This window comes from Ovis aries, chromosome 7, assembly GCF_016772045.2.
Source record: "Ovis aries strain OAR_USU_Benz2616 breed Rambouillet chromosome 7, ARS-UI_Ramb_v3.0, whole genome shotgun sequence".
In the NCBI taxonomy this organism is placed as follows: Eukaryota; Metazoa; Chordata; class Mammalia; order Artiodactyla; family Bovidae; genus Ovis; species Ovis aries.
Genome location: NC_056060.1, coordinates 23,679,468 through 23,701,965, shown reverse-complemented (window position 1 = coordinate 23,701,965; position 22,498 = coordinate 23,679,468). Strand labels below are relative to the sequence as shown.

Below are 22,498 nucleotides of genomic sequence, written 5' to 3'. Positions count from 1 at the left end.
ACCTTATCATTAACCACACATTATTTGACACCTGCCGTAGATAAGATTTCCTATATGGCATGTTGACTGAGTCTTGGGGATGAACAGAGCTAGTTCAGGTAAGAACTTGAGGAGAGGAGGGAGCACTTTCCATTCAGGAGGATCCTTCTCTGACCCATGGGAATCTTGGAGACACATGGAAGGAAGAAATCTGACTATTCCATCTAGAAATTGTAACTGGGGTTTCTTGCGAAGCTAGAGATACCTGTACCATGCAAAAAATTATGGAAGTAATAATAGAATATTTCCCTAAGCACGCTTATGTTTAGGACTCTCTTCTTAGGGTCCTGTCCCATTCTCCTATCTGTACCTCACAAGCTATTATCAGGAGAAATAGGTCAGACTCGACTGTGGTGCAATTTTCACGATCACCACCAGAGGGCAGGGCTACCTTCAGATGCGGTTCCTCATTGTATTCAGGAGCTGGTTCACTTGCCTGCTTCGTAGCCACAAGACAGAATATTGTTGCAGTACAGAAAGGGGCTCTCAGTTTCTGAGCGAGGAGCTTCTGTAACATCCAGATGGAGACTAGATTTATTAGATTTGTGTATTGCAGGGAACAAGGATCGTTTTCTTTTGCGAACATGCATCCTGTCACTCACTCAGTTCTTCTGATCATCTTAGTATTCAGTAAGTAACATTTTATCCTACATGTTAATGATTTTTCATTTTCCTATGATTATAGGTAAGTTTTATTTTTCTTCTCTGGCTGAAAACTCTCCTCCTGTACATTTCTACTATAACAAAGTGATTCTGTTCCAGGAGGGACCAATGGTGACTCAGTGAACCAGACAGAAGGCCCAGTGACTGTCTCAGAGGGGGCTCTCATGACCCTGAACTGCACTTACCAGACTGCTGATCCAGCTCCCTATCTTTTCTGGTATATCCAGCGTCTCAACAAAGCTCCTCGACTCCTCCTGAAGGGCTCGATGTCAGACCCGAAGCCAAAGAGTGAAGGTTTTCAGGCTACTCTTGTTAAGAGTGACAGGTCCTTCCACCTGCAGAAATGGGCAGTGCAAGCATCAGACTCGGCTGTGTACTACTGTGCTCTGAGTGACACTGTGACACAGGGCTGCAGGGGAGCTGAGCACAAACCCAGAGTGCAGATGGGGCTCTGGCTGTGGGCAGCCCTGCAAGGGGGTGGCTCTTTCTGTCTTAGGTGTTTTATGCTAGCTGTGCTGTTGTTTATGTGCTAAGTCATGTCTGACTCTTTTGCGACCCTGTGACTGTAGTGGGCTTTTCTGTCCATGGGATTTCCCGGGCAAGAAGATTGGAGTGGGTTGCCATTTCTTTCCCTGGGAATTACCCAACCCAGGAATGGTACCCATGTCTCCTGTTTGTCAGGCAGATTACCACTGAGCCACCTGGGAAGCTCTCATTTTATGCCAGAGGCATCATCAAAGTACTTCCAGCTCTGAAGCTCAGTGCCAAGAAGCCCACAATTCTTGGATTGGTCTACAGAGAGGAATCTGGGAGGAACAGTGAAAAGAGGAATCTAAAAGGCCTTCTCCAGAAACGTCTGTTTTTAGCCCAGTCACATTTCTCCAGATGACATAGAATTCCTGGAAGTGACATCAACTCTGTTCAAAGACAATTCAGTTGATATATGCTGAAATATGTCACAACCTGTGATGAAAACTTCCAGGGCACCTCGTTCATGGATGAATATATGGCCTTGAAGCTGCTGTCTCAGTGTTATAATTCAGACCAGAATTGTGTGTCTTGCTGAGTTTCACCTGCAGACACTCCATCTTTAGTGATTGGGGCCTTTACACTGTCTTCCCTTGACTTTTCCACCTCTTATGGTTGCTCAAGAAATGCTGCTGCTGCGAGTCCCATGAAGATGGTTTCCTGAGAAGATATTCCTTCTGTCAAGGGCCCCGTGGGCCAGAGCAGTCTAGTCAGTGAACCTTTTGTGCATGAGGTGTCTTGCTTATATGTTGGTGACACAGCTCCACCCGCATCTCGTCATCATGGCAGCTCTCTACAGAATGCTGGGTCATGATCCCGATTCTGGTCTTGAGGATCTCTGCCGTGAGAAATTCTGGACATAAGCATGACCACGGAACCTGACATAATACTATATCAGTGTATTGAGGCCTCTGATCCTTTTGAAATGTGTCAAATTCAGTGACCAAGCAAACTCAGTCCATTAGTGAAAAGAGGGCACGTGGACTTTTTTTGACTGGGATTCTAAATTCTTGACATATTCACAATGTTCCCACAGCAGAGGAGCAGAAAACAGAGAAATGTGTGGCTCTCACTGTAACTTGCAATGAATAAAACTCACCGAGAGAAATTCGTCCTGGCATTCTGGAGGTCTCTGAACCTCACCCGTCCTTTATCCTCTTGTATGATTCTGTGGGACTGACAGGTACAGATGAAGGTTTTGCAGAGCCTGAGCCTTCTGTGATTTCAGAGGCTCTTATGAAGAAAATGAAAATAAAATTACAAATCAAGTTTCTTGGGCCCAGGACACTGAGGGATCCTGAAATACAAGCTGAATTTGCTTAATGGTAAACCCTCTTCATAAATCTTACCTCTTTAAGATCAAAGCATTATAACCATCTTACTTTGCCTTGATATTGGCAGATTAGAACCCCCAGGACTCTTTCTGTCCCAGCACTTGACCTGTAATTAATATGAGTATTTTCAGCTCTATCACTTTTTAAATAACTGCTTTATAATGATAATTCACATATCATCACTTTCACGCTTTTAACTGTACAGCTGAGTGGTGCTTAGCATGTTCACAGAGTTGTGCAGTCATCTGCTGCTGATAAGTCGCTTCAGTCGTGTCTAACTCTGTGAGACCCCATAGATGGCAGCCCACCAAGGTCCCTCATCCCTGGGATTCTCCAGGCAAGAATACTGGAGTGGGTTGCCATGTCCTTCTCCAACGCATGAAAGTGAAAAATAAAAGTGAAGTCGCTCAATCGTGTCCGACTCTTAGCAACCCCATGGACTGCAACCTACCAGGCTCCTCCATCCATGGGATTTTCCAGGCAAGAGGTCATCAGTACTCTGATTCCAGAACACCACCCCAGGAAGAAACTTTGTACCCATTAGTGGTCACTCCCATTCCCCGTTTCCCCCAGACACGGCATCCACTCCTCTGTTCTCTGTCTCTGTGGATTTGAGGGTTCTGGGCGTTTCCTAGAGATAGGATCGGCTCGCATATGACTGTTTGTACCTGTCTTCTTTCGCCTCGTGGAGTCTCTCCATGGCGTGTCTCCATATCAGCTCTTCACTACGCCTTATGGTCACTTAATAGGCTGCTCTGCGATATCACCAATTCTCCTTATCCATTCTTCACTTGAATGATTGTTTTGGAAACATTTTGGTTATTTCCACTTTTTAGCTCTTATAAATGATGCTGGTATGAGCACTCAGGTGCAGGAGCTCTATTGCTCGAAGTGAATGTACTTTCAGTTAGAGGTTTGATGTTTTGTATTTTCATATTTGTTTCATTTCATTTTGGCTTATTTGGTACCAACATTTCCTTATGGATGTGAAATGAGTAAGTACAAGAGAAAATGCTCTTTAAAATTATGCTTTCATGCTTACATGTGATATAATCATTCCAAGCTATACTTGCATTCTTTCAGGAAAGCTTTTTGAGCACATGCTCATATGTGTAAGTCATATGAATAAGTGTTGAGAATATAGTAGACATGACTGAGTCTCCTGCTTCAGGATTGTATTGCTTTAAGACACCACATGTGTTTAAAATAATGTTTCTTTCACAAATCATTTTATTCACTCACTGAGCTCTGTTTGTTCCCAGTATGTGACATTGACAGGTTTATGGGCAATGGGCTAAGCTTTTAAAATCCCTCTCCACCTCTTCATGTAGATACGAGGAAACTTCCAATGTAAAAATCTTAAAAATGAAGTGTAGAGATGTTTAGTAACTTAATCAAGGTTACATAACCAGTTAGGAGCAGAGCTTGGGTAGGATGTCAATCATTCTGATGCATGACTAATATTCTTAAAAGCTAGTTGATAGAACCATCATGAAATCTGTTTGGTTTTTTCTTTTTTTTTTTTTTTTTTTGGTTAAATACCATTGCCTTCTCAGAATTTTATAATTTTTGAAATTTTCATCTGTTGGAAAGTAAGTTAATGGAATAATCAAAACTGTACTTTACTCAATGGGCAATCACAGATGTATATATATATATATATATATATATATATATATATATATATTCCTGAATACGGAAACCAAAAAATTGCAGTCATCATCATTTATGTCTTTGAACATAAAGTTGCTCAGATTCTCTGTGATTGAATGACCTGTTTATTCCAGGGCTAATAGCTGAGCCTCAGTAGCCATATTAAAGGGGACATACATTACAGGTCTTTGCCATGGAAATGAGGACTATATTTTTCAAATAAAAAAACCCCTTCGTGTGGCAAATATGTCTCCTCACTGGGACTGTAAGACACAACATTTTCTGTTCTGCTACAGTGTGTATCTTATTAAAGCAAATCCTTTTTTTAGACAATTAGTAAATATGGGGCTGGGCTTCCCCGGGGGCTCAGTGGTACAGAATCCGCCTGGCGATGCAGAAGATCTTCTTTACGATGAGTTCAACCCCTGGGTCGAGCAAATCCCCTGGAGAAGGATATAGCAACCCACCCCAGTATTCTGGTCTTGGAAATCCCATGGACAGAAGAGCCTGGTGGGTTACAGTTCATGGGGTTGCAAAGAGTCAGGCACAACTTAGCGACTAAACAGGAACAATACAGGCATGATGAGGAAGTTTCATTGCTTTTTCTAAAACATCAGTAATTTGTGCCAAAACAGAAACTTTCAAAGGCAATTTTCTCTCGATAAAAAAAGCCTAAAATCTAGTGTTTGCTTTAGTGGCTTCACGAATTTCTACGATTTTCAAGTGAAAGCTGCCTGATAAAGCTGAGAAGGAGGGTAAAAAGAATGCTGATCCATCTTCCTCTCTAGCATTAAGCAAATTGATTTATCAAGAATTCTCCAGGTCAGAATACTGGAGTGGGTAGTCATTTCCTTCTCCAGGGGACTTTCCCAACCCAGGGATCAAACAATGGTCTTCCACATTGCAGGCGGATTCTTGACCAGGTGAGCCCTTATGGAGAAGAATACATTTAAAATTTTGATGACCTTTGTCTTACACGTTTTCATGGACCCATGTCTAGAGCAGTGAGACACAACTCCCAATATTTAAGATGTCAAAGAGTTTTAGACTATGATGCTAGCCACAGATGTCAATGGAGATTGAACTCTGCTGGCATTTCTAACAGGATTTCTATTGCTTTTGATAATGCTTTTTTTCAGGATTTGTGTATTTTTAAGGGTTTTCCCTATCCTAATTTGCACCACAATTAATGGGTGTGGTATGGAAGAGTTGAGGATGATTCAGAAATACATGTGCTGAGTTTTAACAGGAGTTCTTATATTTAGGCATTGACTAAAATTTTCTGAATTTACTTGTGTTTACACACACACACACACGTAAATTGTGATCACATACACATGTATCTCTCCCCCTGCTGCTGTTTAACATGGCACACACTTGACAGATTTTGTGACGCAGAGGCAAGATATGAAATCGTTCATAGACAACAAAATATTTCACAGGTAACTTTTACCAGATTCCATAGGAGGCAGAGACAAAGATTGAAGTGAAAAATTCTGCCTTTCTGTTAGAGTGGAAACCTCATTGTTCCTTTTGATTCTCTGATCCAAAGGAGAATGAACTGAACATGATTCCATTTTACCACTGTTTATTTCTAGTCTGATAGTGTTCTAATTCGACAAACTGATGTGCAGAAGTTTAGCATTTCCCTCCTAGAAAGGAGGTGTGTGACAGGACACAGACACACAGCCTTCCAGCTGCTGACTCAGTTTTCTGCGTGGAGCAGAAGCATCTCACAGCCCAGGAGCTCTGCCTGGACCTCTTGAGCACAGGTGCAGAATTCAGCTCTGGATCTGAAATGGAGCAGAGGATGCATCACTGCAGGGAGGAGCTGCCCATATGCTGGTTGCCAGTGCGCCGAGGGCGGGCAGAGCCTCTGTCTGTCTTGGTGAGGGTGGCCACACACAGGACTCATGCCCTCTCTCAGTGCCAAAGTTGTGGGGAAGGCAGAACATTGTTACCTGATGCATCTTGAAAGGCAGGGATAATGGGCAATGGAATCGGGGCATTAGGTCCTAAGCACTTCATCCCCTACACCATCATGGGGGTAAGTAAAGGCTCTTTCCTGCAGGATCCAGCATGACCCAGAAGGTAACTCAAGTCCAGTCTGCAATTTCTGTGGTGGAGAAGGAGGCTGCAACCTTGGACTGTGTATATGAAGCTAGCAGTTATGGCTATTATTTAAAAATAGACATTACATTGAAAACTGGATTTCTAGCTACTCTATAAAAATATCTAAGAGCACAACATCCTCTGGCTGCTGCTGCTGCTAAGTCGCTTCAATCGTGTCTGACTCTGTCTGACCCCAGAGACGGCAGCCCACCAGGCTCCCCAGAATCCCTCCAGGCAAGAACACTGGAGTGGGTTGCCATTTCCCTCTCCAATGCATGACAGTGAAAAGTGAAAGTGAAGCCGTTCAGTCGTGTACGACTCCTAGTGACCCCATGGACTGCAGCCTACCAGGCTCCTCCACCCATGGGATTTGCCAGGCAAGAGTACTGGAGTGGGGTGCCATTGCCTTTGGTAGAGGTCAAAAGTCATGTTTGACTGCATAATGCCTTTGATATAGACTCATTTTATGTTTAAAATCTATGCAGATTTACCATTTACAACTTGAAAAGCCAAAAATAAAATTTTAATTTATTAGTCATAATATAGAAGCTGATCCACAAAGCAAACAAATCTAAATTAACATCTCATGGAAATATATGTGGTTTTTTTTTCCTGTAACTTTTATCATCACAGCATGGATTCCAGTGTGAGAAATTTCAGTATAGTTTACTCATTAATTATTAGTTTTCTGGTCAGCATTGGGGAAACATTAGTTGGCAAGACAGATGTGATGTCTGCTTTGATGGAGCTCATGTTCCAGGGGGCTGTATGGTCTCCAGTACAGGATAGTAGGCAGAAAGGACCTCACAGCACAGACTGTGTGACTTAAGCAGGTCGTTCACTCTGACTTTCTGCTTCCTCATCTGTAAAGTGTGAAGGTTAGTTATGAAGCTGCTGTTGAGTTAGTGTGAGTTGCTCAGTCGTGTGCAACTCTTTTGCGACCCTGTTTACTGTAGGCTGCCAGGCTCCTCTGTCCATGGCATTCCCCAGGCAGGACGACTCGAGTGGGTTGCCATTTTTTCCTCCAGGGGATCATCCCAACCCAGGGACTGAACCTAGGTCTCCTGTTTTGCAGACAGATATTATTTCCGTCTGAGCCACCAAGGAAGTCCTTTCCAAAATTTTACTCACCTCACAGGACCACTTAGTTTACTATCCTTTCTGAGTTCCTAACACCCTCCCTGACTTAAGAAAGGACTATTAGATGTTGTAGGAGTTATCCAGGCGCTGCTCACATCGCTTCCCAGTGTAATAAGAAGCCACGGGCACAGGAAGAGAGTAGGGTGACGAGGGAAGCCACCTGCCTTTAACACATCAGGAGCACTGTTCTGCCTCCCTGGAGGGAGAGGGCGGAGGAAAAGGGACAGGCATGCAGGCAGGAGGGGAGGACAGGCCCAGACTTTGTTCTACCATCCCGAACACTTTTGTGTACATTTGATATCATCCTTAATAAAAGGATGAATTGAAATTAGCTGGATTCAAACCCTGTCATCTGCATCACAGCAAGACTTTTGAGGCACTCCTTAGCCTCTCTGTGCATGAGTTTCTTAATATGTAAAATGGCAATAATAGAACCTACTTCATGGACTTAAGAATCAAAATCATCTCTATATCTCTATCTGTTTAAAATCATTATGAAATTAGATTATATATAAACACACCTGCCTGTGTGTTTTATAGAAATAAAATTTTAAGCACAGGTACATATTACGGCATCTTGATACAGGAGGGATCACTCACTGATGACCATTATTAATATAAAAGGCAGAGTTTGTTCCAGTACCTACATCAGATTTTCATTCATGACATTATTTTTATTACACAAAGTTTCTCCTTATTTTTCAGGAAAGGAACCGAAGCTCAGTGAAAAGCCAGGGCCGTGTTGGTGCTGCTAGGAATGTCGCCTACAGGGTCTGGTAGCCCTGTGGTCAATATTCCCATCTCAGCAGCCCCTCCAGACAAGCCCCCAGTCCTGACAGAGAAGAGCAGGTGACTTATGCTCAACATAAAAGTGCCCTTCTCAGCGCCAGGCAGGGCCACTTTAATTCCTCCAACTATATAACTGAAGGTGTATTTTCCCATATTTGTTGACAGATCAATGGAAAAATGCTCTAAGCCCTGATCACTATTCACTGCAGCCTTCAAACTGATTTGCTTTCAGCCTTGCACACAATTAGTAAACATTCGGCAAAGTTCCACATGTCAAGATAAAAGATAATGAAGAAATGGCATTTTTTCACCTGAAAAAAAAAATACTGCTATTGGATAACTTGTGAGACACAATATCTCTATAAGTTAAGGAGAGATTTTTTCTGTTTTTATTTTAAGACTATATAAACACTTTTTCAATATATCTGAAACTTGATTGATTGATGAATTAGTTTTCCCTGAGATGATATGATCACTGGCAAAGAGGATATTCTCGTCCTGTACCCAGTTTGAAGGCAGACTGCTGTTGGAGTGGGGTGAGTTTTTCACGTGCTCCAAGAAACTAGGAGAAAGGATCACACCTCCCAAGGCAGGAACCTCTCCCCACTCCTCTGCTCATGCGCAGGAATGTGGAGCCCCTTGGGTCAGAACTCTGCATCTCTGCTACAACTGGGCCCACTGCACAGAGTTTACCCTGCGCATCTCTGCAAGCTGAACTCCTGTCTGCAACTTCGGGACCAGACTTGCTGTAAGGACAGTGGGAGACACAGAATGAGAAAAGAGATACATGTTTTATTTCTGGGCAGTCTAGGAGATGTGGCATAAACACTGAATCATTTAAAAATTTATAAGCACAACTATAAAAATGCAGTATTTAATAGTTATAATGGTTTTAATATTCCTGGAGGATGTAGTCCCCATCCTTATTTAACAGGGGGGATGTCTGAACACCCACCAGAAGGTAAACACATATTTCCTCCAAACAACCTAGAGTCTTGCACACTGGGTGGTCGACACCTGAGCACTGGGGCTTCAACATCTTGATCAACAGGGCCTAGGAAGGGAGAGGGAGATGAAAAACCAGACGAAATCTGAACAGCGAAAGGAAAGTATCCAAGCAGGTTTTATTGCCCTGGTGGTAACTGTGTCAGCTCTCTACTTCCTGTCTGACCCCTCTTTCTACATCTCTGGGTCCAGGCTGGTGGGACTACAGACAGGGCTGAGAATTTTTGTTTCTTTTCACCTGCTCCTCAGTCAACTGAAAGCAGTTTGAGACAGGAACCATGTCTGTTTTGGTTTTCATGTTGTAGACAACTCTCTAAGTTTCCAGAATGAATGCTGGAGCCCAGGGATTCCTGAACATGCACAAGAGTTTAAGAGAACCTCGGGGATCCGCTGAGCCAGAGTCCTGCCAGCATGAGAACTTGACTCAAGACCCTAATTGTAGGGGGAACTTTGGTCCAGGGCCTAGGACTCTGCGCTCCCAATGCCGGGGGCCTGGGTTTGATCCTTGGTCAGGGAACTGTATCTCAGATGCCGAAATTAAGACCCGGCACAGCCAAAAACAAAACAGAACAACTCAGCAAGCAGCATGCATTTTAAAAATACCTTAATTTTGAAAAACAGGTCATTTGACTGTTGAGAAATTCTATGTCCATTAGTAGGTATCGTTTGAAGAAGATTGCTCTTGTGTTTAACTGACTTGGTCATTGCCATTTAGAAACATTTATTTTTAATTGGAAGATAATTGGAAAGCCACAGGTAAAAGGATGACACTAGAACCCTTCCCAACTCGATACACAAAATAACTCAAAATGGATTAATGACTTAAATGAAGGCCAGAATCCATCAAACTCTTTGAGGAAAACATAGGCAGTACACTCTTTGACATACCTCACAGCACAATCCCCTTTGACCCACCTCCTAGAGTATAGGAAATAAAAACAAAAATAAACAAATCGGACTTAATTGAACTAAGGTCACAGCATTGATCCTGGGCTGACAGCACTGCCCCGAGAGCCCGAGTAAGGCAACCTCCCAGCTGTCTGCAGCCGCAGTGTTCCCACGCCTTAGAATGGTGTATGTCAGCAAAGAGCAATGCTTTGACTTCTTACCATAATACAGTCTTACTTTGCATAAGGTAAACTCAACCCTAGAGAAAACAAGCTATGAAATGACCACATTAAATCTTCTGCTGGGTTCACTTCACTAGCCCAGATAATTGTACAGAAACCAGACAAATGGGCTGACAGACACTGAGCAAACAGTTCTTTCCATAGAGATTCCTGAGTCCTTAATAAAGCAAATAAACAGAAGACAGAAGAACACCACGTAGACATGCCTCTGGAATGAAGAGTGCCTGGCTAACATATTAAGCACCTAAACTTGACATTCTAAAAAATTCTTAGTTGAGTTAAAACAACTATGTGACAAGAAGTAAAACTATGGTGATTGTGTTTTAAGAACCAAGGTACCTAAGTAAGGTCACCTGTCCCTCATGAGGCTAAAGGCGTAAGGTTGCTGTCATCCAAGGATGGCCCAACTCCCCTCCACTCTGCCCCCGAGAACCCCTGCTTTGCATCTCTCTCTCTCTTTTGTCAACATTCCTCCTCTCCTTTACAGAGGTCCCTAACTTTTGGATATTTCAGGATCTCTGTTCTCCTATTCAGTCTCAATTCCACAATGAGACAGCTGCACTATTTTTGGTAAATCCCTCATGCACTGGTGCCTGGAAGCTGCCTCCATGAAGGAAGCTGGGCAATGTTAGTGCTCATCTCTTCTGTTTTCCTTATCTCTGTGCTCCCTGATGTTCAAGGTCCAAAAATAGTTTTCCAATTGGGAGATCAACTCTACCATTATCAGTGAAAAAGAAGTCACGTATTTTACTTTTATTGTGTTTTATAAATCTGTCATTCCATGATAAATCAGGATAATAACCTTGGCATTTAACTACAGATTATTTGACACCTACCTCAGATAAAAATTTTCTCCACAGCATGTTGACAGTCAACATGAATATCACTACTTCAGAGAGATGACCTGGGGAGAGGAGGGAGCAGTTTCCATACAGAGGGATCCTTCTCTGACCCATGGGAATTGAGACACCTGCAAGAAAGGAACCTCTGACTATTCCATCTAGAAATTGTAACTGGGGTTTCTTGCGAAGCTAGAGATACCTGTACCGTGCAAAAAATTATGGAAGTAATAAGACAATATTCCCCAAGCACGCTGATGTTTAGGACTCTCTTCTTAGGGTCCTGTCCCATTCTCCTGTATGAAATCCCACAAACTTTTATCAGGAGGAACAGGTCAGACTAGACTTTAGTGCAATTTTCACGATCACCACCAGAGGGCGGAGCTTCCTTCAGATGCGGTTCCTCACTGTATTCAGGAGCTGGTTCCCCTTGCCTACTTTGTAGCCACAAGACAGAACATTGCTGCAGTACAGAAAGCGGCTCTCAAATTCTGAGTGAGGAGCTTCTGTAACATCCAGACGGAGACTAGATTTGTTAGACTGATGTATTCCAGGGAACAAGCATCGTTTTCTTTTGTGAACATGCATCCTGTCACTCACTCAGTTCTTCTGATCATCTTAGTATTAGGTAAGTAACATTTTATTCTAAATTCTAATGATTTTTCACTTTCTTATAATTATGGGTAAGTTTTGTTTTTCTTCCCTGACTGAAAACTCTCCTCCTGTACATTTCTGTGATAACAAAGTGATTTTCTTATAGGAGGGACCAATGGTGACTCAGTGAACCAGACAGAAGGCCCAGTGACTGTCTCAGAGGGGGCTCTCATGACCCTGAACTGCACTTACCAGACTGCTGGTTTTTCTCCCTATCTTTTCTGGTATATCCAGCATTCCAACAAAGCTCCTCAAGTCCTCCTGAAGGGCTTAACAGCAGACAAGAAGGTAGAGCATGAAGGTTTTCAGGCCACTCTTGTTCAGAGTGACAGGTCCTTCCACCTGCAGAAACGGGCAGTGCAAGCATCAGACTCGGCTGTGTACTACTGTGCTCTGAGTGACACAGTGACACAGGGCTGCGGGGGAGCTGAGCACAAACCCAGAGTGCAGATGGGGCTCTGGCTGTGGGCAGCCCTGCGAGGGGTGTTGTTTCTCTCTCCAGAGGTACTGTCAAAGCACTTCCAGCTCTGATACTCAGAACTGAGGACATTGGAATTCTTGGATTGCCTTACAGAGAAATCTGGGGCAGGACAGTGTAAAGAGGAACCTAAGCGCTTTTCTCCCAAAAGGCCTGGTTTCAGCCCATCCGCATTTCCCCAGATGGCATAGAATCTCTTAAAGTGACATTAACTCTTCAATGACAATTCAGATTATATATGCTGAACTATCTCATAATGTGTTAAGGAAAATTCCAGGGCACATTGTTAATGGATGACTGTGTGATCTGGAGGCTAGTCTCTGGTTTTTAAAATTCAGGCCATGATTGTATATTCTGCTGAGTTTCAGTGCAGACACTCCATCTTCAGTGACTGGAGATTTATTCTCTCTTTCCTTGACTTTTCCATAGCTTCTGGTTGCTCCAGAAATGCTGCTGCCTAAGTAAGTTCCAGGAGGAGAATTTCTGACAAGATATTCCTTCTGTCAAGAGCCCTGCGGCTCAGAGCAGCCCACTCTAAATATCGCAGGTGGTGTGTGTATTGTTTGTATTCAAACTAGGTACAGGATATTCTCTTTCCTAGTAACCTCATCTCAGGGAAATGAATGCCAAAGAATGTTCAAATTACCATACAGCTGCACTCATTTCACATGTTAGCAAGATTATGCTCAAAATCATTCAAGCTAAGCTTCAGCAGTACATGAACCAAGAATTTCTGTTGTAGAAGCTGGGTTTAGAAAAGGCAGAGGAACCAGAGCATATCCAATTTCTGCTGGATCACAGAAAAAGTAACGGGATTTAAAAAATCTACTGCTTCATTTACTACATTAAAGCCTTTGACTGTGTGGATCACAATAAACTGTGGGAAATTCTTAAAGAGATGGGATAGCCAAGAAACCTATATGCACGACAAGAAGCAACAGTTAGTGCTGGACATGGAACAATGGACTGGTTCAAAACTGGGAAAGGAGTATGTCAAGGCTATATATTGTCACCCTGCTTATTTAACTTATATGTGGAGTACATCATGTGAAATGCAGGGCTGGATGACTCATAAGCTGGAATCAAGATTGCCAGGAGAAATATCAACAACCTCAATGGTATGTAGATGATTCCACTCTGATGGCAGAAAATGAGAAGAAACTAAAGAACCTCTTGATGCAGGTGAAAGAGGAGAGTGAAAAAGCTGGATTAAAACTCAACATTAAAAAACTAAGATTACATCATTTGGTCTCATCACTTTATGGCATATAGATGGGGAAAATGAGGAAACAGTGACAGATTTAATTATCTTGGGCTTCAAAATCACTGCAAATGGTGACTTCAGCCATGAAATTAAAAGATGCTTGCTCTTTGGAAGAAAAGTTATGACCAAACTAGACAGCATATTAAAAAGCAGAGACATTACTTTACCCACAAAGGTCCATATAATCAGAGCTATGGTCCCCAGTAATCATGTATGGATGTGAAAGTTGAACCATAAAGAAGGCTGAGTGCCAAAGAATTGATGCTTTCTAGCTGTGGTGTTGGAGAAGACTCTTGAGAGTCCCTTGGACTGCAAGGAGAGCAAACCAGTCAATCCTAAAGGATATCAACCCTGAATATTCATTGGAAGGACTTATGTTGAAGCTAAAGTTCCAATATTTTGGCCACCTGGTGTGAAGAACCAATTCACTGGAGAAGACTCTGATGCTGGGGAAGATTGAGGGCAAGAGGATAAGGAGGTGGCAGAGGATAAGATGGTTGGATGGCATCACTGACTCAATGGACGTGAGTTTAGCAAACTCCGGTTGACAGTAAAGGACAGGGAAGGACACACAACACCTGCAATATTTACAGAGTGAGCTGCTCTGATCCACAGGGCCCTTCAGAAGGACTATCTTGTCAGGAAGCTCTCCTCTTGAAACTTACTTAGGCAGCAGCATTTCTGGAGCAACCAGAAGGGATAGAAAAGTCAAGGAAAGAGAGAACAAAGCTCCTGGCGTGCTGCAGTTCCTGAGGTTGTAAAGAGTCAGACATGACCTAGGGACTGAACAGCAACAAAAACATGGAAAATCAATTCATCAATCAGTCATATTTCAGACACATGGAAAAAGTGTTTATGTACTCTTACAATCAGTTATCTTGGCAGCAGAGTGAGCTTTTTCACCTGTTCAAGAAACTAGGAGGAAGTGTCACCCCTCCCAAAGAGGGAGCATCTCCCCACTCCTCTGCTCAGGAGCAGGAAGGCGGAGCTGCTTGGGTCACTGCTCTGCGTCTCTGATACAATCATGCCCAGTGCACAGAGAGTCCCTCTGCATCTCTGCAGGCTGAATTCCTGTCTGCACCTTCCGGAGCAGACTTTCTGGAAGGACAGTTGTGGGCGCAGCAGGCAGGAAGGGATGTATATTTTACTGCTGGGCAGTCTGTGAGATGTGGCCAGGATACTAATCATTGTCATTTCATAATTTATAGGCGTGCGTGAGTTGCTAAGTGGTGTCGGACTCTTTGTGACTCCGTGGACTGTAGCCCAACAGACTCCTCTGTCCATGGAATTTTCCAGGCAAGATACTGAGTGGGATGCTATTCCCTTCTCCAGGGGATCTTTCTGACCCAGGGACTGAACCCTCGTCTCCTCAATTGGTAGGCAGATTCTTTATCACTTAGCACCTGGGAAGCCCAATTTGTTGGCACAACTACTTAAATGCAGAGTTTAATACTTACAGTAGTTTTACAGTCTTGGCAGATGTACTCACCATCATCACTTAGAGAGAATCTGGACACCCACCTGAAGGTAAGCACTGCCTTCCTCCCTGACATCCTGGAGTCCTGCACACTGGGTGCTGGCCACCTGTGCACTGGGGGTTCAACATCTTAGTAAACAGACCTAGAAATGGAGAGGGGGATGAAAAAACAAAAATAAATCTTAACGGTGGGGAATCACAAGTATTCTAGCAGGTTTTATTTCCCTAGTGGTAACTCATCAGTTCTCTTCTTTCGGTCTGATCCCTCATTTCACGTACTGCGGTCCAGGCTAGTGGGAGTACAGACAGGGCATAGGATTTTTTTTTCTTTTTTTGCTTACCTACTCCTCAATCAACTGAAAGCAATTTGAGGTAGGAATTGTGTCTGATTTTGGTTTCCACATTGTAGAAAACCCTGTAACTTTCCAGAATGAATGCTGAGGCTAGGGATTCCTGAAAATGCACAAGAGTTTAAGAGAATCTAGGTGATCTGCGGAGCCAGAGAGTCCTGCCAGCATGATAACTTCAACTCAAGATGCTAATTTTAGGTGGAGGGTTGGTTCAGTGAGTAGGACTCTGCACTCACATTGCAGGAGGCCCAGGTTCGATCCCTGGTCAGGGAACTAGATCCCACACGCCTAAAATAAGACCTGGCACAGACAAAAAACAAACAAAAAGAACAGCTCAGCAAACAGATGCGCATTAAAAAAGATCCCAGTTTTGGTAAGAATTAACAAAATTCATTTTAACTGGTGAGAAAATATCTGTAGGTGAAAAAGACACATTTGAGTGTTCTTGATTCATCTGACTGAGTCACAAGCCATTGTTACTGGATTGACAACATGGCCCTGAAAGCCCATGTAAGGCAGCCTTCCAGCTGTCTGCAGCCACACGCTCCCAAGCCTTAGAATGGTGTATGTCAGCAAAGAACAATGGCAATGATTCTTACCATAATATAGTCAGACTTTGCATAAAACAAACCCTATCCTAGAGAAAAGAACAAGCTATGAAATGACCCCATTAAATCTTCTGCTGCGTTCACTTCACTAGCACAAATAATTGCACAAGAAACTAGACAAAGAGGCTGACAGGCACTGAGCAAACAGTTCTTTCCACTGAGATTCCTGAATCCGTAATAAAACAAACAAACAAACAAACAGAAGACAGATAAATACCACACACATGCCTCAGGAATGAAGAGTGTCTGGCCAATATATGAAGCATCTAAACTTGACATTCTTAAAAAAATGCTTAGTTGAATTAAAGCAAGAATGTGACAAGAGGTAAAAAGATGCTTCAAGAACCAGGTTACCTAAGTAAGGTCACCTGTTCCTCATGAGGCTAAAGGCGTAAGGTTTCTGTCCTCCAAGGATGGTCCAACTCCCCGCCTACTCTCCCCCCCAACACCTGCCTTGCGCTTATCTCTCTCTCTCTCCTTTTTTGTCAACATTCCTCCTCTCCTGTACAGAGGTCCACAATTTTTAGGTATTTCAGGATCTCCGTTTTCCTATTCTGTCTGAATCCCACAATGAGACAGCTGCACTATTTTTGGTAAACCCCTCATGCACTGGTGCCTGGAAGCTGCCTCCATGAAGGAAGTTGGGCAATGTTAGTGCTCATCTCATCTGTTTTCCTTATCTCTGTGCTCCCTGATGTTCAAGGTCCAAAAATAGTTTTCCAATGGAAGATCAACTCTGCCATTATCAGTGAAAAAGAAGTCACATATTATATTTTTATTGTGTTTTACAAATCTGTCATTCCATGATAAATCAGGATAATAAACTTATCACTTAACTACACATTATTTGACACCTGCCTTAGATAAAATTTTCTCCATGGCATGTTGACAGAGTCAACATGAATATCACTACTTCAGAGAAATGACTTGGGTTGAGGAGGAAATACTTTTCATACAGAGGGATCCTTCTCTGATCCATGGGAATCAGAGACACAAGCAAGGAGCCTCTGACTATTCCATCTAGAAATTGTGACTGGGGTTTCTTGTGAAGCTAGAGATACCTGTACCATGCAAAAAATTATGGAAGTAATAATAGAATATTCCCCAAGCACGCTTATGTTTAGGACTCTCTTCTTAGGGTCCTGTCCCATTCTCCTGTATGTAATCCCACAAACTATTATCAGGAGGAACAGGTCAGACTCGACTGCGGTGCAATTTTCATGATCACCACCAGAGGGCGGAGCTTCCTTCAGATGCGGTTCCTCACTGCATTCAGGAGCTGGTTTCACTTGCCTGCTTTATAGCTGCAAGACAGAATATTGCTGCAGTACAGAAAGGGCTCTCAGTTTCTGAGTGAGGAGCTTCTGTAACATCCAGATGGAGACTAGATTTGTTAGACTGGTGTATTGCAGGGAACAAGGATCGTTTTCTTTTGCGAACATGCATCCTGTCACTCACTCAGTTCTTCTGATCATCTTAATATTCAGTAAGTAATATTTTATTCCAAATGTTAATGATTTTTCACTTTTTTATAATTATAGGTAAGTTGTATTTTTCTTTTCGGATTGAAAACTCTCATCCTGTACATTTCTACTGTAACAAAGTGATTTTCTTGTAGGAGGGACCAATGGTGACTCAGTGAACCAGACAGAAGGCCCAGTGACTGTCTCAGAGGGGGCTCGCATGACCCTGAACTGCACTTACCAGGCCACATATTCGACTGTCTATCTTTTCTGGTACGTCCAGCATCTCAACAAAGCTCCTCAAGTCCTCCTGAAGGGCTTAACAGCAGACAAGAAGGTAGAGCATGAAGGTTTTCAGGCCACTCTTGTTAAGAGTGACAGGTCCTTCCACCTGCAGAAACGGGCAGTGCAAGCATCAGACTCAGCTGTGTACTACTGTACTCTGAGTGACACAGTGACACAGGGCTGCGGGGGAGCTGAGCACAAACCCAGAGTGCAGATGGGGCTCTGGCTGTGGGCAGCCCTGCGAGGGGTGTTGTTTCTCTCTCCAGTGAGCTCTCCTAGAGAAACTGTCAAAGCACTTCCAGGTCTGCTCCTCAGAGCCAAGGACCTATGAATTCTTGGGTTGCCCTACAGAGAGGAATCCGGAGCGGGACAGTGCAGAAAGGAACCTAAGAGCTTTTCTCCAGAAATGCCTGATTTCAGCCCATCGACATCCCCCCAGATAGAATCCCTTAAAGTGACATTAACTCTTCAATGACAATTCAGATTATATATGCTATATATTTCACAATGTGTTAAGGAAAATTCCAGGGCACAATGTTGATGGATGACTGTGTGACCTGGAAGCTAGTCTCTGGTTTTTAAAATTCAGGCCAAGATTGTGTATTCTGCTGAGTTTCACCTGCAGACACTCCATCTTCAGGGACTGGAGCTTTATTCTCTCTTTCCTTGACTTTTCCATCCCCTCTGGTTGCTCCAGAAATGCTGCTGCCTAAGTGAGTTCCAGGAGGAGAGTTTCTGAGAAGACACTCCTTCTGTCAAGGGCCCTGTGGATGAGAGCAGCCCACTCTGTAAACATCGCAGGCGCTGTGTGCATTGTTTGTATTCAATGGGTACAGGATATTCTCTTTGCTAATAACCTCATCTCAGGGAAATGGATGCCAAAGAATGTTCAAATTACCATACCTTTGCACTCATTTCACATGCTAGCAAGATTATGCTCAAAATCCTTCAAGCTCTTCTTCAGCAATACGTGAACCAAGAACTTCAGAAGTACAAGCTGAGTTTAGAAAAGGCAGAGGAACCAGAGATCAAATTACCAACACCCTCTGAATCACAGAAAAAAGCAAAGGAATTTAAAAAAGTCTACTTCTGTTTCATTGACTATTCTAAAGCCTTTGACTGTGTGGATCACAACAAAGTGTGGAAAATTCTTAAAGAGATGGGAATACCCAAGAAACCTATATGCAGGACAAGAAGCAACAGTTAGTACTGCACATGGAACAATGGACTGGTTCCAATTTGGAAAAAGAGCACTCCACGGCTGTATATTGTCACCCTGCTTATTTAACTTATATGCAGAGTCCACCATGCGAAATGCTGGGCTGGATGATTCACAAGCTGGAGTCAAGTTTGTCAGGAGAAATAGTAACAGTCTCAGATATGCAGATGGTACCACTCGAATGGCAGAAAGCAAAGAGAAAGTAAAGAGTCTCTTGATGAGGGTGAAAGAGGAGAATAAAAAAGCTGGATTAAAACTCAACATTCAAAAAACTGAGATTATGGCATCTGGTCCCATCACTTTATGGCAAATAGATGGGGAAAAAGTGGAAACAATGACAGATTTTATTTTCTTGGGTTCCAAAGCCACTGCAGATGGTGACTGCAGCCATGGAATTAAAAGACGCTTGATCCTTGGAAGAAAAGACGTGACAAACCTAGACAGTGTATTAAAAAGCAGAGACATTACTTCACCGACAAAGGTCCCTATAGTCAGAGCTATGGTTTACCCAGTAATCATGTGTGGATGTGAAAGTTGGACCTAAAAGAAGGCTAAGCAGCAATCTTGAATCTGGAATTCTGATGCAGTTACCACCCGCGGATTAAACCTGCTGGAATACGGAAACTGAAGCTCCAATGCTTTGGCCACCTGATTGCGAAGAATCAATTCACTGGAGAAGACACTGGTGATGGGAAAGACTGAGGGCAAGACGATAAGAAGGTGACAGAGAGGGTAAGATGGTTGGATGGCATCACTGACTCAATGGACATGAGTTTGAGCAAACTCTGGGAGATAGTGAGAATAGGGAATCCTGACATGCTGCAGTTCCTGGGGTCGTAAAGAGTCAGACGTGACCTAGAGATGGAACAGCAGCAAAGCAGGGGAAATTAAGTCACCAGTCAGCTGTATCTCAGACACGTGGAAGAAGTGTTCATGTGCTCTCACAATAAGCTGTCTTGGCAGTGGGGTGGGCTTTTCACCTACTCCAGAGACTAGGAGAAGTTACCACCCACTCGCCAAGCAGGAGCGTCTCCACACTCCTCTGCTCACGAGCAGGAATGCGGAGCCTCTTTGGTCACTTTCTGTTTCTCTGCTACACTCGTGCCCATTGCGCAGAGGGTCCCCTCATCTTTCAGGCTGAACTCCTGTCTGTGACTTCCGGGAGCAGACTTTCTGGAAGGACAGTGGTGGGCACAGCAGGTGGGAAGAGATGCATGTTGACTGCGGGGCAGGCTGTGAGGTGTGGCCAGGACACTAATCACTGTCATTTCATAATTTACAGGCGTGTGTGCATTGTGTCTGGCGCTCAGTTGCTAAGTGGTGTCCGACTCTTTGCAATCCTGTGGACCGTAGCCTGCCAGGCTCCTCTGTCTGTGGAATTTTCTAGGCAAGAATACTGGAGCGGGTTGCTATTTTCTCCTTCAAGGGATCTTCCTGACCCAGGGATGGAACCCTCATCTCCTCAATTGGCAGGCAGATTCTTTACTGCTGAGCTACTGGGGAAACCCAATTTATGGACACAACTACTTAAACGCAGAGTTTAGTAGTTATAGTAGTTTTATGGTCTTGGCAGATGTCGTCACCATCCTCACTTAGGGAGAATTCACACCCACCTGAAGGTAAGCACTGCCTTCCTCCCTGACATCCTGGAGTCCTGCACACTGGGTGCTGGCCACCTGTGCACTGGGGGTTCAACAGCTTAATAAAGAGGCCTAGAAATGGAGAGGGAGATGAAAGAACAAAAAAAAATCTTAACGGTGGGGGAAGAAGTATTCTAGCAGGTTTTATTTCCCTGGTGGTAACTGTATCAGCTCTCTATTTCCAGTCTGATTCCTCATTTCATGTATTGGGGTCCAGGCTAGTGGGAGTACAGACAGGGCATAGGATTTTTTTTTTTTTGCTTACCTGCTCCTCAATAAACTGAAAGCAATTAAAGTTAGGAATTGTGTCTGATTTTTGTTTCCACATTGTAGACAACCCTGTAAATTTCCAGAATGAATGCTGGAAGCTAGGGATTCCTGAAAATGCACAAGAATTTAAGAGAATCTAGGTGATCTGCTGAGCCAGAGAGTCCTGCCAGCATGATAATTTCAACTCAAGATGCTAATTTTAGGTGGAGGGTTGGTTCAGTGAGTAGGACTCTGCACTCACATTGCAGGAGGCCCAGGTTCGATCCCGGGTCAGGGAACTAGATCCCACACGCCTAAAATAAGACCTGGTGCAGACAAGAAACAAAGAGAAAGAACAGGCCAACAAACAGATGTGCATTAAAAATGATCCCAGTTTTGGTAAGAACTAACAAAATTCATTTTAACAGGTGAGAAAATCTCTGTAGGTGAAAAAGGCACATTTGATTGTTCTTGAGTTCATCTGACTGAGACACAACCATTGTTACTGGATTGACAGCGCGGCCTTGAAAGCCCGTGTCAGGCAGCCTCCCAGCTGTCTGCAGCCACACGCTCCCAGGCCTCAGAATTGTGTATGTCAGCAAAGAACAATGGCAACAAGTCTTACCATAATATAGTCAGACTTTGCATAAAATAAACCCTATCCTAGAGAAAAGAACAAGCTATGAAATGACCCCATTAAATCTTCTGCTGGGTTCACTTCACTAGCAGAAATAATTGCACAGGAAACCAGACAAATGGGCTGACAGACACTGAGCAAACAGTGCTTTCCATAGAGATGTCTGAATCCTTAATAAAACAAATAAATAGGAGACAGATGAACACCACGTGCACATGCCTCTGGAATGAAGAGTGCCGGGCTAACATATTAAGCATCTAAACTTGACATTCTAAAAAATACTTAGTTGACTTAAAACAACCATGCGATGAGAAGGGAAACGATAGTGTTTTTGTTTCAAGAACCAAGGTACCTAATTAAGGCCACCTGTCTCTCATGAAGCTAAAGGCGTAAGGTTGCCGTCATCCAAGGATGGTCCGACTCCCCCGCGTCCACTCTCCCCCGGCAAGCCCTGCCTTGTGCTTTCTCTCTCTCTCTCTCTCTCTCTCTCTCTCTCTCTCTCTCTCTGTCGATATTCCTCCTCTCCTGTACAGAGGTCCACGATTTTTAGGTATTTCAGGAACTCCGTTTTCCTATTCTGTCTCAATCCCACAATGAGACAGCTGCACCATTTTTGGTAAATCCCTCGTGCACTGGTGCCTCCATGAAGGAAGCTGGGCAATGTTAGTGCTCATCTCATCAGTTTTCCTTATCTATGTGCTCCCTGATGTTCAAGGTCCAAAAATAGTCTTCCAATTGGAAGATCAACTCTGCCATTATCAGTGAAAAAGAAGTCATAACTTTTATTGTTTTACAAATCTGTCATTCCATGATAAATCAGGATAATAAACTTATCACTTAACTACACATTATTTGACACCTGCCTTAGATAAAATTTTCTCCATGGCATGTTGACAGAGTCAACATGAATATAACTACTTCAGAGAAATGGCTTGGGTTGAG

General features: G+C 43.3%; 1 pseudogene and 2 gene segments (V, D, J or C); all 3 read left to right on the top strand.

Annotated features, from left to right (window-relative positions):
* The first annotated feature begins 527 nt into the window (after positions 1-527).
* Positions 528-2,341, top strand: LOC114115557 (T cell receptor alpha variable 18-like). The segment is given in 2 exon segments: positions 528-669; positions 802-2,341. Coding segments are annotated over 2 exon segments (543 nt in total).
* A 9,345-nt stretch (positions 2,342-11,686) lies between these two features.
* On the top strand, positions 11,687-14,814 carry LOC114115678 (T cell receptor alpha variable 18-like). The segment is given in 2 exon segments: positions 11,687-11,860; positions 11,993-14,814. Coding segments are annotated over 2 exon segments (510 nt in total).
* Positions 14,815-17,376: 2,562 nt separating this feature from the next.
* LOC114112167 (T cell receptor alpha variable 18-like) lies at positions 17,377-18,080 on the top strand (annotated as a pseudogene).
* The last annotated feature ends 4,418 nt before the right edge of the window (positions 18,081-22,498 follow it).